Source organism: Malus domestica, chromosome 01 (genome assembly GCF_042453785.1).
Source record: "Malus domestica chromosome 01, GDT2T_hap1".
In the NCBI taxonomy this organism is placed as follows: domain Eukaryota; kingdom Viridiplantae; phylum Streptophyta; class Magnoliopsida; order Rosales; family Rosaceae; genus Malus; species Malus domestica.
Window position 1 is genome coordinate 20,793,069 of NC_091661.1, and position 18,294 is coordinate 20,811,362.

The 18,294-nt window shown below is 38.9% G+C and overlaps 1 protein-coding gene across 2 annotated transcripts; it reads right to left on the reverse strand.

Annotated features, from left to right (window-relative positions):
• Positions 1-13,466: 13,466 nt before the first annotated feature.
• On the reverse strand, positions 13,467-17,633 carry LOC103423046 (uncharacterized). 2 transcript variants are annotated; one of them, XM_070824534.1, is made up of 7 exons: positions 17,246-17,633; positions 16,308-16,852; positions 15,710-16,021; positions 15,354-15,596; positions 14,160-15,255; positions 13,703-14,039; positions 13,467-13,656 (listed from the first exon to the last, which is right to left on the reverse strand). In XM_070824534.1, exons 1-5 carry the CDS (start codon positions 17,451-17,453, stop codon positions 15,064-15,066), a joined length of 1,500 nt encoding a protein of 499 aa, XP_070680635.1. In that variant the 5' UTR covers positions 17,454-17,633; the 3' UTR covers positions 13,467-13,656; positions 13,703-14,039; positions 14,160-15,063. The 2 variants fall into 2 exon arrangements, with proteins under 2 accessions (XP_070680635.1, XP_028955761.1); XM_029099928.2 differs by having other exon boundaries at positions 13,467-14,039; positions 17,246-17,622.
• Positions 17,634-18,294: the final 661 nt, after the last annotated feature.

Consider the following 18,294-nt stretch of genomic DNA (forward strand, 5'->3'; position numbering starts at 1 on the left):
ATTGAATCACATTATTTTGCGTGTGTGAAAGACCTTATTTTTTTATTTTTTATTTTTTATAACTGGCACTACGTGCTTCTTAAGTGTTTAAAAATAGAGAAAATAAAATTTAATTATGACACGCCTCGATCCCGATGTCCGGGGGACAGCGGGATGACCACGTGCTGGCTGACACCCGATGGTGACGAAAGCCATTTAATGAATGCATATGCCGAGAACATGTGAAACATGCATATAAATTTCGCTTGAACTACAAAACATAATATTCAAATACAAACCTTACCAAAATAATATAATAATATTCAGTCGTCAATAAAATGATAGTGATAATGCATGACATGTTCATAGTATACATCTAATTCAGAAATACAAGCGGAATGTGCTGTTACAAGTGATGTCGAAGCAGAGAGGATGGCGCGATATCACTGGTAGGGGAATGCCTTGTAGCTCGGATCGTTTGCCTCGTTCCTATGTCATGAGGGTGTGCAAAACAAACATGAGTGGACCAAGTTGATGTATATAAGTAGTACAAACATAGTTATTCCACAACATACTAACCCCTAAAGTTTATGAAAACTACTAGTATAATGGGTGATAGGTTTTTCGAAAACCTAACATGCCATAAAACCTTTCATAAAACATATATCATATATAGTGTGCTAAATAGTGGTATCATAATAGCCCGAAGGCTCTCCTTCACGAGCCCGTAAGCAGGTCATACGCCCGTAGGCAGAACAATTGCCCGTAAGCAGGACATACACCAGTAGGCAGAACATACGCCCATAGGCAAAACAATGACCACTAGATAAGCACAAAACATTGTATATAATCTTTCCAACATAAGTACATATATCTCAAGGGAGCTCAATAGCTCAAACATCATATCTCAAAACATCTTCATAGTATATAGTCATCCATCATATATACTACAAAGAACATGAAATAGATAAAGTATGGTATTCCAAAATATTCTCAGTAAAGCATGATATCTTATAAATAGTAAAAAATAATTTAGTCATAAAACATTTCATAAAACGTAACCATTAAATCATGTTTTTCATGTATGCATTTCTAATAGCAAAATATGCATTTTAGAAGGGGTCCACTCACAGATACTCTGTCGTCGAAGAGCCATGTGAAAAAGGAGGGACGGAAATGCCGCGATTTAGGACGTCGAAAAACATAAGGTGGGACCTCGGGTACCCACGCGCCCTCACGCGCTGCTGCAAGGTTGCGGCCCCAGCAGCCACGCGCAGAGATAGGTCGTTGGAAAGTTGGTCGAAAAAAGGCGTCGGCGCAGCTGTGGACGGTGGAGCACAGCCCCTCCAGCGGAAGCACGTGGACTTTACACTCCAGCACAGGCTTGCCCTCACGTGCACCCACGCGTAGGCCTACGTACGGACCCACGCGTGGCCTGAAGTCTGGGAATCGACTAGGTTTGGGCCGAATCCGAGTCTTAGGTTAGGCTTGGTTACTGGGCTGGGTTCAGTGAGTTTGGGCCTAGGTTCATTGGGTTGAAGGCCCAAGTCAGCACGGCCTAAAAGCCTGGGTTTAAATGGATTTTAGGCTTGGGTTTTAATGGGCTTTGGGCTTGAAAGCCCGACCCAAAGCTCCGGGCTAGATGACCCGATTTAATGTCTCGGGTGGGGTATGACCTGGTTTTGCGAGGGAGAAGACCAGAGTTTCCCGACCTCCGATCGACTCCGTACCCAACTAGACTTGACGATCTACCCCTAGAATTGAAGCTAATAGAGAGAGGAAGAGGTTCGTACCTATAACACGTAGTGAGGTGGCTAGAGTCGGCTAGATTTTGGCTCGAAGGCCACGGGGTTCGCCGAAGCACTTCCTGGGTTCTTTGTGCTTCACAGAGGAGAAGGGAAATAGAGCATTGAGTGAGGTGATGGTGGAGGGTAGTGTCGTCGACTGTCATTGTCTCGATCTTGGGTGTGTGGGTGTGTGTAGGTTCGGAAAGAAGGAGAAAGAGTGTGGGAGAGAGAGTGTGTGTGTGACTCTGGGGAAAAGAGAGAAGAAGAAAGAGGGAGATAAGAGGTGGGGGTGGTGCCACATGGCAAGCATAGAGAGAGAATGAGTGTTATAAGAAAATCTAAAAAGGGAAGGGGGATCCGAATAGGGTGATGGATAAGGGCAAAATGGTAATCTCATAATTCCTGTTAATATGAAATTACAATTAATTTAGGGCGGGGTTTCACAAATAAACAATTGATTGAATCACATTATTGTGCACGTGCAAAAGGCTTTTTTTAAGATGTTTTGAACGTGTTTAAAAATAGAAAAAATAATATTTTATAAACAATTGATTGAATCACATTATTACTAGTCCATTGTGAGGCTAAGCCCCCATCCCCCTTAGTGTAGATAATATCGTTTGCTAAAAAAAAAAAAAAATCATTTGACAACTAATTGAATCACATTATGCGCGTGCGAGAGGTCTTTTTTATAACTAGCACTACACGCTTCTTAAGATGTATTGAACGTGTTTAAAAAACAAGAAAAAAAAAATTTAATAAATAACTGATTGAATCACATTATTGCTAGTCTATTGTGATGTACTAATTATATATATATATATATATATATATATATATATAAATCACTATACAATAAAAATTAATTATTAAAAAAATAATGTTTATATGACGAAAATACCCTTGCATTATTTGATACATTATATTGGGCTGCTTTTGAACATTTTTGTCTTGAAAGCATTTTTGTCCAAAATTGTTTGGTGAAGTCGTGGCCGCAAATTGGGGCACTGGCTTTATATATATACAGATTACACACAATCATCCCATTTCACAAAAAAAAAAAAAAAAAAAAAATTAAAAGAAGATGATTTTAACTTCTTTTATATACATATTGCAATATGAGTTGTTGTTTTGTTAATTCCACCAGTAAATTCTATCAAATTTTGTACGAGTTAGCGTTGTACTCATTTTACCACGCATTTTAAGAAGGTTAGGGGCCAATTTGGCACAAAAAAATGTTTAAAGACCCAAACAGAATAACTACTAAAATTGAAGGTGCAAATATATAATTGAGTCTTGAGCTTCCAATACGAGGACATTCACATTCTTCTTCTGCCCCCCTTGGAAGTTGAAAATATTAAATTATTTTGTCGTGTAGTGGGAATCTTTCGATTCATTTTTTGCCCCCCTTCTAAGTTCAGCTTTAGGTATTTTTTGAAGGGAAACATATACATTTGAGAGAATTCAAGAACTTTCTAGAAACTAATACGTGAGAAAATAATTGTTTGTGAAGGCACATGATTACGTCAGTATTTGACCAAAAATCATAAAGCCTTACATCAGTCCGTCTACTGTGCATGTCTTGTGGGGTGACAAGAATATCGTTCTAACATGTGTCGAGTTTACATTTAGCCTAGCCTTAATACTATTACACGTGGCATCTATATTTATTGTCATATGGAATAATTATTTTTAAACGAGTATGAATTTTATATTGGAAAAAAAAAATACTCTGTATATTCTTATAAGAATTGAATTACTTTACGTACTACTATATAATAGAATCTCAACTTTATTGTATTTTCGGATATGTATCACTTGCAACACAACAATGGTTTTATAATGAATTTCTCGAGAGGTGAGTTCGTCCAACAAAAACAGATATGTGTTGCAGTCCTATTGGATTAGGAATGTGATTATGTAAATTCTAGTATATTTAGGAGTATCTTGTATATTCTCTCTAGTAGTTTAATTCCTATTAGAGTTGTAATCCTAATAGGATAAAAATTTAACCTTCCCTACCACTATAAATAAAGACACAATTAGGTGATACAACACACACTTTAGAATTACATCTCTCTCTTCTCTCTCTGTTGCCGACAACCCTTCTCCCTCTTTGTCCTTTATACAGTTCAGTCAAATTGGCCTACAATATGTTATTAGCAAGCTCTTGCCAAAAGTTAAGAAACTGAAGGATCATGGAGGAAGCTTTCTTCTACAAAATCAAAGGCTTTCAATTATTTTCTCCCAATCAAGTTCTTATAAAATAAATTAAGAATTTGAAAAAACCTTGAAGCATGAAAACATTCTCCATGATGCATGAACCCCTTATATTTATATTTTCCTTCCAATTATATATATTGTATATATGTTCATATATTTTGTCAATATATATATATATACTTGTTCATGCAATATGCAATTAGGCTATGTGGAATTTGTGAGTCAAAGCATCAAAATTAATTTAGAAGCAATTAGGGTTTTTAACCCAAAAAATTTGAAAAAAAGAAAGAACAAGACTAGGATTTATGCGGCACCGCCGCCGCATCATCGTGGAAACACTATCGGACCGTTGCGCTGGTCTGCAGCCTAGCAGCGTGGAGACAACCTTGGGGCGGTGTTGTTTTCGACACCTTGGATCGATCGCAGCAGCTCTTTAGGCTTGCTGCCACTAAACCGCAACAAGACTTCGGCCTGGGTTGGATCACACGCACGAGCCCGAAGCCCCAACCCACACTCTAGCATGCCTGAAGCCTGCTGGGCTTGTCCCTTATCTTGGCCTTATTTGCCAACAAACCTTTGTGCTTGTTGGGCTTTGTCTTAACCCCGGCCTGCGATTACCATAAGCTAGCCTAGACGGCTGGGCTTGTCCCTACAACCCAAAAACTGAAACAAGCTTTGCTGGGCTCCGCGCACATGTCCCTGGGCCATCTTCCGTGCTGGGCCCGTGTCTGCCTACACCAGTTTTGACCCAAAACACTAGCAGCTTTGCTGCTGGGCCCGTCCTAGTTACATGGCCCGTGGCCTACAGCTATGTTTAGGCTGCTCTGCAACCACCCGAGGCCTAATATGCCTTTTAGGGCTTTGTCCTACTCACGGTACCCAAGCCCACCGTAATTGGGTATTTTTGAATCTAATGTTATTTTTGGTATTCTTTATAATTTTAACCCGAATATTATTATTATTTTTACTTCTACGATCAAACCTGAATGGTTACGATCTATTGAATTAATTAAAGTGATCAACATTCCATTAATCTGATAATTAATACAAAATTATTGGCCTGAAGCTCACTTTTTGGCAATTAACGATTCAATAAATTATTTCGTTTCTTTGAATCGTTGATTATTTTTCGTAGTCCGATGCACTTATACTTGGGTTCCTGAAGCAATCCACAAATTCACTACACTTTATTGTATTTTGTATTTTGTGTTCTTGCATGTACCTTTATATATGAACTGAACATTCATAACTAAATCAAACCTATAGTTTCGAATTTAGAGTCTTTGAAACCTGAAGTTTTCATTCAAAACTTACTACATGAAACCTGTAACTTTCATGCTTAAATTAAACCAATAATGTCTATAGAACCCGAATGTTCTACGATATATGCTTATGGCTTTTCATATGACTAACCACGTTTTGTTGTACCCTTTATTTAGGGACATGTCAAACTTGAACAAGCTTGATTTCACTGCTCCAGAAGTCTCTAGAAGAAACTACCTGAAATGGGTTCAAGATTTGAAGCTCCATCTTACTACAAAAAGTCTTAGAGTTACTATCGAGGAACCAATCGATGATGAACCCGTCAACGAAGCTTAGAAAGCTACTGCTATGATCTTCATCCTCAGACACATCCATGATGCACTGCAAACTGAGTACCTCGCATATGAGGATCCACGTACCTCTGGCTCGCTCTAGCCGATCGCTTCAATCACCATAAAGACATTTACTTGCCTGGAGCAAGACACGACTAGCAGCATTTATGCTTCCAAGACTTTAAGTCTGTGAATGAATACAACTCTGAATTTTGTAGAATTCGATCGCTATTTAAGTTTTGTAACAAGGACTTAACCGAATATGATCTCATGGATAAGACCTATTCGACCTTCAATACCACTAATATTGTCCTGCAGCAACAATATAAGGTACAGAAGTTCACCAAATTTTCTGATTTGATATTTTTTTTTACTTATCGCTAAAAAGCAGAACTAGCTTTTGATGAGAAATCATCAAGCTTGACTTACCAGCTTGAACGCTGAGCCTGAAGTGCATACGACCAATTCTAGCAGCTAAAACCGATAGAAACCCCATCTTGGCTGTAGAAAATGGCGGTAAGCCCCACCACAAGCCCTAGGTCAACAAAACAGAGGCCTACCCAAATGAGGACATTTGACCTAGAAACGCCAAATCCTTGCCCCTAAGGCCCCAGACTTCAAGAATATGGGAAAAACTACTGTTTAATCGGCTTCCACTGAACTGGACATATGCTATCATTGTGGATCAAGGGATCATTAGTCACGCGTATGTCGAGATACCCACGAGGCTATTGCCAAATATCATTCCCATCGTGAGTTTAACTTCGCGCTTGTAGAACTTCTCGGAGATACTACTACAACTCTGAAGGTTTTAGATTTTCAAAAGGTATGCCGAGATACCCCTAGTGGACGAACCCCCCCTAAATTTTATGTTTATGGTTTATTTTTCGGACAATTTTCTAAGTATTTGGAATTAATTGTTTGGTTTTGGTTTGTTTTGAACTATGAACAATTATTTTATGGATATTATTTCTCGAATTGATTAATTGAATGAATGGAATTATAGTTATGCATATGATCGATTCAATTAATTTATTTCAAGGTATGACTAATGGAGAAGTTAGTTGTCTGGCTACCGTGCCACCACGCACACTATATTGTGTGAGAAACACAGTTTCACTAACTTCGTACCTAAAAATGCACATTTGACAACCCTCTCAGGCCTATCCAACTTGATAGAAGGATACAAAAAGGCCCGTATAATGTTGTCCAATGATGCTGAATTAACCATTAAAGAGGTACTATATTCTCCACGTTTTGGAAGAACGTTGCTGAGTTTTAAAGATATTCAAGATAATTAATATCATGTTGAAACCACTAAAGAGAATGGTTTTGAATTTCTTTTTATCACTTCTTAAGAATATGGCCAGAAACGTATTCACGAGAAACTAGAACGTCTTCCGAGTGGATTGTACATAACAATCATTCGAGCCATTAAGACCCACCACATGGTCGACCCTATGGCCGAGTTCCAGACCACTTTCTTGCTTTGTCATGATCAAATGGGGCACCCTGGACGAGATATGATGCGCCGTATCCTTAAAGCATCACTTGGGCATCACTTGAAATCTTATCCCAGCCATTCGTTTTGCAAAGCACGCTCATTGGGGAAGTTGAATATTGTACCCTCACTTATAAAGATTATTCACGACCCCCCTAAGTTTCTTCAGAGGATTCAAGGGGATATTTGTGGACCTATCCAACCAACATGCGGACTATTTAGATGCTTTATGGTGTTGGTTGATGCATTGATGCGATGATCACATGTCTGCTTATTGTCCACATGAAATCCTGCATTTGTGAAACTCCTAGCACAAATTATTAAGCTTAGGGTTCACCACCCTGATTATCCGATTAAGTTGATTCGACTGGATAATGCTAGAGAGTTTACGTCACAAAGTTTAGACGATTATTGCATGTATGTTGGGATTAAAGTTAAACATCCTGCACCCCATGTTCACACCCAAAACGGCATGGCAGAAGCTTTCATAAAGCGCCTTCAAATGATAGCTCGAACTTTGGTTATGTAAACCAATTTACCTGTATTTGCCTGGGGCTATGCAATATTGCACGCAACTATGTTAGTCCGCTTAAGGCCCACCATTGCCTAACCTCATTCACTGTTACTGTTGGTAACTGGATACGAGCCTAACATCTCACATTTACATATGTTTGGGTACGCAATCTATGTGCTAATAGCGCCGCCACTACGTATCAAAATGGTTACTCAGAGAAAAATGGAAATTTATGTTGGTTATGATTTGTCATCCATTATTTGTTACTTAGAACCCTTGATAAGAGATCTCATTACTGCACGTTTTGCAGATTGTCATTTTGATAAGACAGTCTTCCCGTCATTAGGGGTAGATGAGATCACTAACGTTCCTGTAAAACACCGCGAATTGTCGTGGATTACTCCCACTATGTCTCATTTAGATCCCCGCACCCCTCAGTCTGAAACTGAAGTGCAACGTATTCTAGATATTCAGAACATCACTTAAAGCATGCTGGATGCTTTTACTGATCTAGCGAAATTGACGAGATCAAATATACTCGCTGCAAACACACATGTAAGGATTGACATATTGAACGTATGTGATAACACCACCGTCGAAGGCCGGACCGTCCCTAAGGGTGGGGCGGTTACACCTTCCACAAGGCACAACATGCTAGTGGCTAGCCAATCACCTGCTTATGCCCTGAAGCGTGGCAGGCCTCCTGGTTCAAAGGATTCACAACCTCAGAAGAGGAAAACAGCACAAACTAGTGACCCTAGTTTGAATCCAATCATTACTTACTTATCTGTTCCAATGCATGAAGTCATTCTAGATTATGGTGATGTCTTAGAAGAGACATACCGGCCTCCTGAGAGTCGTGAGATTTCGGTCCATTAAGCAATAATGGATGAGGTTTGGAATCGGAATGAGATGATTTTCGATGATGCATTCACATATATCGTTGCTTTCGGCATCATGCTTAGCGATGACATTGAACCACATTTTGTTGATGAATGTCAATGTAGAATAGATTGATCAAACTGGAAACAAGCAATATAGGTAGAACTTGATTCACTCGCAAAACGTAAGATGTTTGGGCCTGTAACTCATACTCTACTACATGTGAAACCTATGGGCTACAAGTGGATTTTCGTGAGGAAGCGTAATGAGAAGAATGAAATAGTGCGATTCAAAGCATGCCTCATAGCACAAGGCTTCTCTCAACGCTTTGGGATTGATTACAAGGATACATATTCCCTCGTAATAGACGTCATAACGTTCCATTACTTTATCAGTTTGGTAGTTTCTGAAAAAATTAAATATGCATCTTATGGACATGGTAAACATGTATCTCTATGGAGATCTAGATATGGAAATGTACATGAAAGTTCCAGAATGACGTCCATTGACTGGTTTAAATAGTTCTAGACCACGGAACGCTCTCTTGATTAGATTGAAGAGATCGCTCTATAGTTGAAACAAATATGGGCGGATGTGGTACAATCGTCTGAGTGAATATTTGACAAGTTAGGGTTATGTGAACAACAAACTATGCCCATACGTGTTCATTAAGAAATCACATTTCAGATTTGCAATGATTACAGTTTATGTCGACGACATGAACCTCATCGAAACTTCTGTAGAGCTTGATTAAATTGCCGTTCACTTAAAATCAGAATTTAAGATGAAAGATCTTAGGAAAACTTGATATTAAGGGTGGGCATGGTGCGGTTTCGAGTGAAACCGCAACCAAAACCGTAACATTTTACGGTGTGGTTTTGAAATCAAAATCGAAATGAAACCAAACCATTTGGTTCGGTTCGATGCGGTTTCATACGATTTTGGTTCGGTTTTTAAGATTTTTTTTTTCTCCTTGGATTTCTGGTTCTTCTGATTTTGGTTCAAGAAGGAAGGGAAAATGTTAAGTGCGTTTTTTGGGGGGTTTTGAAGAAACGAAGAATTGAGAAGTTTAATTATAAACATAGCTGGTAAGACTTGTATACTACAGGGGTCACCAACCAAACTGACGACTACCAATGCCAAGTCAGCATCTCAGAATCTGTACTGAAATAAGCAGAAGGTAAGGAACCGATAGAACTATGAAAGAGATGAAAGGCAACTAGGGTTGGAGGAAACCCTTTTAGGATTCAAAAGCCATCATTAGGTTTATGATAAATCTAATCACGGTACCAACCATATTCAAAAACTGGTAGTTAAAGAGGGGCTTGCTTTTACAAGTTTATGCTGGTTGTTTAGGATGAGCACAAGAATCAGCCATGAGAAGAAAGAGGAAAAGGACGACATTCTGTCGAATAGAGGTGGAAAATGGAAAGGGATGTCATTCTAGTGTAGTTGAGTCTATACAATAAATGTATGGACTCTAGTAAGGAATCAATTAAAATATGACATTTAATATATGGTGTGGTTTTGGTTTCAGTTCTGTTTTGAAAACCCAAAATCGAAACCAAACCATTATCCTAACCGTGGTTTGGTTTCGAAATCGCAACCATTTCAAAACCATAAAACCGAACTGTTTGGTTTGGTTTGATTCCATTCATGTTTTGGTTTCGATTTTCAGTTTCAAGTGCCCACCCCTACTTGATATTGTCTTGGCCTGGAGATCGAGTATTGTTCGGATGGAATTCTAGTACATCAATCGAACTACACTCAGAAGGTGTTGCGATGTTTTAATTAAGATGAAACGAAGCCTTCGAGTACTCCTATGGTCGTTCAGACTCTAGATGCCCAACGAGATCCCTTTCATCCCAAGGAGGATAAGGAAGAGATTTTGGAGCCTGAAGTTCCATACCTAAGTGCAATTGGTGCTTTATTGTACTTGGCTCAATGCACTACACCCGACATCTTCTTCGCTGTTAATCTTTTGGCTAGATATAGCAATGCGCCTACACACAGACACTGGAATGGTCTTAAAGACATTTTCTGCTACCTCAAGGGTACGACGGATTTGGACTTATTCTACACCCATGAATCCTTAAGAAGGGCCGCTGCCCTCTCAATCCTCGGGTTGATTCCCGCCTCGTTGGTTACGTATATACTAGTTTTATGTCTGACCTGCATATGACACGTTTTCAAATGGGTTATGTATTTACCGTTGGAGACGCCACTATATCTTGGATGTTTACCAAGCAAACATTAGTTGTGACATCTTCAAACCATGTTGAGATTCTCTCCCTAATGAAGCATCGCGTCAGTGCTTTTGGTTGAGAGCATTCATGGAACATATTCGAAGCACTATTGGTCTTTTTTCCATCGTTGACTTTCCTACAACGATCTTTGAAGACAACATAACATGTAACGAGCAGTTAAAGAATGGATACATCAAGGGAGACAACACCTAGCACATAGCGCCGAAGTTCTTTTATTCTCACCAGTAACAACAACATCAAAACATTAAAGTCAAGCAAATCTGTTCCCAAGACAACTTGGCTAATCTATTTACTAAGTCATTGCCCAAGTCTACTTTTCAGAAGCTCGTCTAATGAATCGGTATGCGTAAATTATCTTAGTTGAATTGCTTGTAGTTCTCTTATTTGGAAGTTATGTCTAACTCAAGGGAAGTATCCTGAAGCATACTCACTTGATCTTAATGTACTTTTTTTCCTACGATTAGGAGCATTTTTTCCATTGAGTTTTTGCTACCTAATGAGGTTTTGATGAGGCATCCATCTTGGGATGATCATACTACGTTGATTTCATTACTTTCATCATGTTTAACGTTTGTTTTAGACATTATGCATACTTCTCACTTTTTTCCTTAGTCTATGGGTTTTCACCTACTTTGGGTTTTACCATAGCAAGGTTTTGTGAGTTTTACTACCCATGCATACTTTCTTTTAAATTTGAGACTCGCATTCACCAATTGTGCTGACAACTTTATCAATTGTTCTACCTTATCTGCTGAAGATCTAATGCGATGTTTTGTTTAAGTACAAAGGGGAGTGTTGCAGTCATATTGGATTAGGAATGTGATTGTGTAAATCCTAGTGTATCTAGGAGTATCTTGTATGTTCCCTTTAGTAGTTTAATTCCCATTAGAGTTGTAATCCTAATAGGGTAATGGTTTAACCTTCCCTACTACTATATATAAAGGCGCAATATGGTAATACAACACACGCCTCATAATTATATCTCACACTTCTCTCTTTGTTGCCGCCGGCCCCTCTCCCTCTCCATCATTTATACAGTTCAATCAAATAGGCCTACAACAATATGAATATTATTAGACAATTTTTTGCTTTTACAACAATTTGAGAATGGTCTAGACTTCATATCAATTTGGTTCGACTTGTTCTTAGAGTTAAAATAAAATTTAATATATAACCTAGTGTATGTCAATGTAATTTTTATTTTTTTTTAAAGAAAGGGAGAAAGGGTAAATATATTACAAACAAAGAAACATTACACAAGAAGGGCCTAAATACACACTTTGAACAAAAGAAAGCTTTGGAACCTAGCACAAACACACCACACAACAGAAGAAACCCTAAACCACACCAGTTACTGTAGCAGTTCCTCTTGGTGCCGAAACTCCACACAACGAGTCGAAGCCATCTCCACCACAAGGACCTGCCATCACACCATCTCGAGTCCCAGAGTTGAGGAAGGACAAGGCCACTCCATCCTCCGTGAACCACCAAAACGATGGCCGCCATAGAACAAAGGAAGCCCGCGGGAAAAGATCCCACGAACGACATCACCAACAAGGGAGAACAGTGGGAAGAACCTACAAGGGCCAACAAAGGTGGTAGTGCGAACACCCGAGCCAAAGCTCTACACACCTTCCCATAGAAAAGCGACAAATTACGGTTAAAGCTGGCAGAATCGAAATTAGGATTGGTGGAAAGAAAATGGAGCCAAGTGATGAAGATGATACAGGGGAAATGACCAAATGAGATAGAGGAAATGGGTGAACAAGATTTGAGACTCAGGATGATGAAAACAGAGGCAAAAAAAGTACATGGAAGATGAGATCGTCAGAAGATCTGGATGGAAACGGGGCTGGAATTATTGCAAAAAAACAATAGGAGAAAGAAAAAGAAAATGACAAAGGGAAGTCAAGGGACTGCCATCGGCCTTACCATGGCAAGAGCCGACGGCGACATAGAAAAACGAAAACAAAGTCACTCACTTTACCGGTGAGAAAGGCTCTCACGGAGGGAGAGAAAAGCTTCCCAATGTATTTTTGGTAATGTTTCGTTAAACTATTATGAGTAAGCTAAAAAAATACAAATGTGTAGAAACAAAATTTGCACTTTTTATTTTGGGAATTGTTATTGGTACTCCAAAAATCTCATTTTGCACTCCAAACTTTCTATAATTAGGAAGAAAAATACACTTGTGATGAGTGTAAAATGAGATTTTAGGAGTGCTAACACTTTCCTTTATTTTTCATGTAAAAACAATGTGTCGAGAAGGGCTCATTAGAGCTTTGGACCACCAAAAACTCAAGAAAAGCGTTTATAGCTTAAACGATTAAAGAAAAGCTAAGTACCAAAATCTAAAATTAAGCTTTTACGTGACAACTAGCTCTTAGTCTAATTATTCTTCTCTTCTTAAAATTAAATCTCGAATTCTGAGTTCTCCTTTGCCTCATTCATTGCTTCATTTGGTCTACTACATTAGTAGCCATAACATTGAAATAGGATAAAACATTTACCACGGTTCAAAATAACGCCATGACTTTAATGCTACATAACATTTAGTGTTACATGTGTATACATAACATTTAGTGTCACATGTGTTTTAATTGATTTCCACAGCTGTTTATAATGATTCTTTTCAACCTTTTTATGCCGCTCAATGCCACTTACCGTTAACGAAGATTGTGAAAAAGTAAAACGAAAAAAACAAAACAAAACACTCCATTCAACATCCAAATGTTGGAAATAAACCACATTCACAAGAATATTTTCTTTTGATACAACATTCTCAATGACCTAATAATAAAAGCAACAATAACAACGATACAAGTTTTGGTGTTTCACATTTAAAAGTAGGTCATTGATAAGACCTTCTAATTAATCATACAACTTTTCTTTTGAAAAATAAATGTTACTACTACTCCATCAAGGATGGAACTCAAAGATTCTATTTACATAACCTACTACTCCATCAAGGATGGAACTCAAAGATTCTATTTACATAACCATGGCATCACATTAGTGTCTGGTTATGTTTATATATCAGTTGAGTATCCAGCAGCCATGTAGCAGCAGCTCCTGTAAAGTGAATGCGGAACAAAGCAAATCCGCTTTTGATCGAAAACCATAGAACTTGGTTGTAACTGAAATAGTGTTACCGTGGACTACTTGATTTATCGCTTAATGGAGATGCTTCCGGGAAATTGAAAGAACCCTTCAATTCGTTGCACATTCCATGCCTGCTTCGAACAGTATGAGCAGAAAGCAATACAATGCGCTAGCTGCAGCTTCACTGTCCTGCAAACACAAAATCAAATTAACTACTTCAGTGAACATATCAAATAGGTTCTCGGAGTGAAGTGATAAACATATGGGCCAGAAAGTATTCACTTCATGTTTTCAGCTTGATTTCCTCACCTTGTTTCGTGACACTGCTCTGCATTCGGATTCTTCTTGGAGCATCTCCATGTGGGCAGACAGGGATGGATGTTGGTGGATATTGCGGTTGTGTGTTGTTTGACTTGTAGGATAGAGAGCTACTCGTCTGAGGAATATCTGTAGTGGTGTTGAAAGAGGAAGTACCATCTTCGAATAACGCTTGTGAGAAAAGACATTACTACATTGTCTGGACTCATCATGTTCGGAGAAGGGTAGAATTCCGGTTGAAGAGCTACTCATCTGAGGAATATCTGTAGTGGTGTTGAAAGAGGAAGTACCATCTTCGAATAACGCTTGTGAGAAAAGACATTCCTACATTGTCTGGACTCATCGTGTTCCGAGAAGGGTAGAATTCCGGATAGCATTTCAACCATTTGCATTTCCTGGTGTTCCTTTGTACCAACAAAAGTTCACCTAACAAGGATGAAGTATACAAGACTTGGGGATTCTGTGACACACAACAATGATTTGGGACATATTTGTCCAAAATCAATACTGTGTCAAAGACTACATAACTTATGTTGCGGTTCCTGGACATAAATGTCCACACCTACGAATAAGTTCCCAGAAAATCTGGTTGCAGAAATGTTGATAACTGCGAATGTTTTTGAATTATTTGTAGGAGAATATAACGGTGTAACAATGTGAGTTGGAGGCACATTCTCACAAGGCACTCTTGATATTCTCCTACAGATAAGAAAATCGTTGTTCATTAACAATATTGGAGTGTTTCTCCAATAGCTAATGCAGAATAATCTTTTGCACGTCAGTGGAGTAACTCAGCGTTAGTATCACTGGGTTACTCCACTATGCCCATCATACACCCATCTCAATGACTCTTGTAGGTTGGAGCGTTGAAAAGAGTGTACGATGCCTCTGTTATTCAAGAACTTTGTGGGAAAAGAGTCGCAACCTCCATATCTAGAAATTGCGACTCGTTGCATCCAATATAGTTATTGGCATGCAGAAGCTCTCCCACTTCTGAGAACAACATTGGCGACTGCCATGTGTAATTTTGAGGCTGATCAAACGGTTGAAAGGGTAAACTCAGATTTTCTTCTGCCTGAGAATAAACCTGGATGAAGAATCATGACAAGCAAGTGTTAAGTTCTGATGTACTTCTGGTGCACCATATTAAAAAGTTCATAAATACAAAAAAAAATTCGTTCTCACCTCGGAAATCCTTTCATCTGTCGCTCGATTATAAGAATTAAAAGCGACGTTGATAACTGGTTCGTTTTCGCAATTGGTTGCAATATTATTCTTATTAGTAACATAAGAAGTATTAACCCCAATTGGAGATGGCCAGTTACTGAATTTGCCACTATGGACGCCCGGAACATTTTCCAGCTGGTGTGGTTGAGACAGCTCAGGAGGAGATAAGGGCAAATCCAAAAGTTTGTCTAGCTGATCAAACTGCCATATTAAGATTCACAAGACAAAGCGAGGTGTTAAATTTTGATATACTTCTAGTAATTCGTTTTACCAAGTTCACATAAAAAATATTTAAAAAGCGTCTTCATCTTTACCTCCTGCATATCATCTACTGCATGGTCATTAAAATCAGATGAAATACCGCTACAAGGTTCACCATCATCATGATTGCCACTGCCAAGCACAGCACTTCCTTCTAGCTGTTTGGATGCAAGAATTTCTTCTGTGTCGGGAATAATATGATTCGTTGCAGCAGCTTGGTTATCAGAACTATAGGTGATGCAGCCACCAGTACCAGGATCAAGCAATTCATGACTACAGATATCAAGAGAATGTCCAAGCTGTGGTTGTTCATGAAGAGGAAGGAATGAATTCAGACATTCTACTGCCGGAGCACATGACTGCCACTGCAAGAGTGAGAATCACAAACAAGCGAGTGTTAGTTTTGATACATTTCTCGTGCTCCATATTAACAAGGGAAAAAAAAATGTTCGAAGAGCATTTTTTTTTCCTTGTTAATAAAACAGAGGACTAGGCGAGATTAGCTCATGTCCGTCAAAGTCACAAAGTGCGACTCTCAGTCACGAAGGTGAGAGGAACAACACATCCAAAAACGTCCCTCTGATCCTCTGTGATTATTAAAAGACAAAACAATACAGATAAATACATACAAGGGGGGACATGAAACCAAACCTCTTGAATCATGTCGCATAGAGATTTATTAATAAAATCAGATGAGCTGCTGCCGCCACCAGGTTCACCATCATCTTGATTCATTGCAGCAGCAGTAGCAGCTTCATCATCTCCGGGACTAGATGCAATGTAGCCTCGATTACCAGTACTATCAGCAAAATCACCACGGATCGAAGTACCCGTATTAGACTTAGAATCAACTGGCTTATACTTCAGGACGCAGAGAACAAGGTCCCTTTGCTGATCCCTCTCCTGATGAGGACTAGAACCCCGTTTAGGTTTAATGCAAATGTACTCGTGCATTTTCCAGCCGGTCGGAACGGATTTAGACTTACTACCTTCCTGGAAGGTCTTTATTTGGAAGGTTAATGTCCTCTTTTTGCAAGTGAAATATTTCGAGCCCACATCCCGTTGCTTGCTGTTCATCTTCCAAGAGCCTTTCTTTGTTTCCCTATTGAAGCGACGACTATTGATGGATTTGTAACCACACGGGCTGAAGGAGTACCACGCCTTAGCATGATGAGGAGAATCAGGGAACATGTGCTCTGCAAAACAGAGTAAGATATCAAAAATTTGTAACCAATTCACTTCAAGGCCTTGTTTGGTGAAGAAAGATTAAATTATATTGGATGATTCAATAGACTCATGTCTCGTTCGGTGCCTAGGATTGGATCGAGTTGGACAGCTCACAATATTTAAGCTATGTTGATGGAAGAAATGAAGAAATTTTGTCCAATTTGAAGGTAGAAGATGAATTACTCGTAATGAAACTTAATGCTTCGAAGGGATAAGTTTTCTTCATGTCTAATCCATCTAATCCCCTAAAAAGAAAAATCGCTCATCTCTTGCTTCACGAATACCTTGAATTATAAGAGATATCCAACACTATCCAATCCTTGGGACCGAACGAGTAAAAGTGAGATAGAATAATGGGTTACCAGGCAATTCCCAAGGCTCGAACTTGCGGACATCGATGAAAGGGAGGAAGAGGCAGGCTTGAGAGTTGTGACTTTTCATCTTCTTGCTCAAGAAGTCGACCTTTTCATCTTCAGTGGGATGGAACCTGATCGCAGCCACCATGTCCGGCACCGATTGTGCGGTGGTTGTGGTGGTGTTGGTGCTGCTGCTGCTGCTGATGTTTCTCATCCCTCCTCCTCTCCTTCAAATGTTTTGGAAACGGATTATCAGATGTTTTTTTGCCTTCAGAGAACAGAGCGGAATAAGCAGAGCAAGTGAAGTATGTCTTTAAAAACAAAGTGACCCAATTCAGTGCCACTGTGCTCTTTCGGCTTGCAAGACTTCCTAGTCTTCAGATGAAGCTGCCAAACCAAGTTTAATTTCTTGATGGTGTGGAAATGGCATCGAGTGTGGATCCCACCCAGATTCCTATCATGTCTTTTAGTAATTTGTATTTGTGTGTTTCTGTTCTTTCGAGGAATCTCACCCCACTCCTCATCCATCACTCAAAGAAATAGTCTTTTGAAAGTGAATAGTGTTTATTCCAAGTCTTTGAGCTTATGGTGCAAGTTCCATCTTTTGCTTCCTACACTTTTAGGGTTTCTTTCATTTTGGTCTTTCAACCTTTTCTCATAGGATAAATTTTCAAGAGTGGTGCTATCTATCCCCACTCATTTTTATTTCTCACATACGTTTTTTAATTTTCGGCCGTCGGATCAAATGAGTTGAAGAAAATCAATAGCAAAAAATTAACAAGAGTGTGTGGAAGGTAAAAATTGGTGTATGACTAACACTTTACTATTTTCGTCTTGATCTAAATTCCAATATGACAGATTTTAAATTGCGGGTGATGAGGAGAGAGTTCATTGCTATAACTAACTTGGCTAGTTTCAAATCTACACAGTTATGACTACAAACAATATTACTATCCCAAATGAATGTATTATGAACGATATTACTACCTTAAACCTTGAGTAAACTAAATAATCTGATCTTAATTTTTTTTATATATGTGCGTAAATACGAAAAT

Coding starts and splice junctions, on each gene's coding strand:
- LOC103423046 (XM_070824534.1), bottom strand. CDS start 17,453: ATGAGAAACATCAGCAGCAGCAGCAGCACCAACACCACCACAACCACC. Junction 16,853..17,245: donor CGAGCCTTGGGAATTGCCTG/GTAACCCATTAT, acceptor TCTGTTTTGCAG/AGCACATGTTCCCTGATTCT. Junction 15,256..15,353: donor CAGATGAAAGGATTTCCGAG/GTGAGAACGAAT, acceptor TTCTTCATCCAG/GTTTATTCTCAGGCAGAAGA.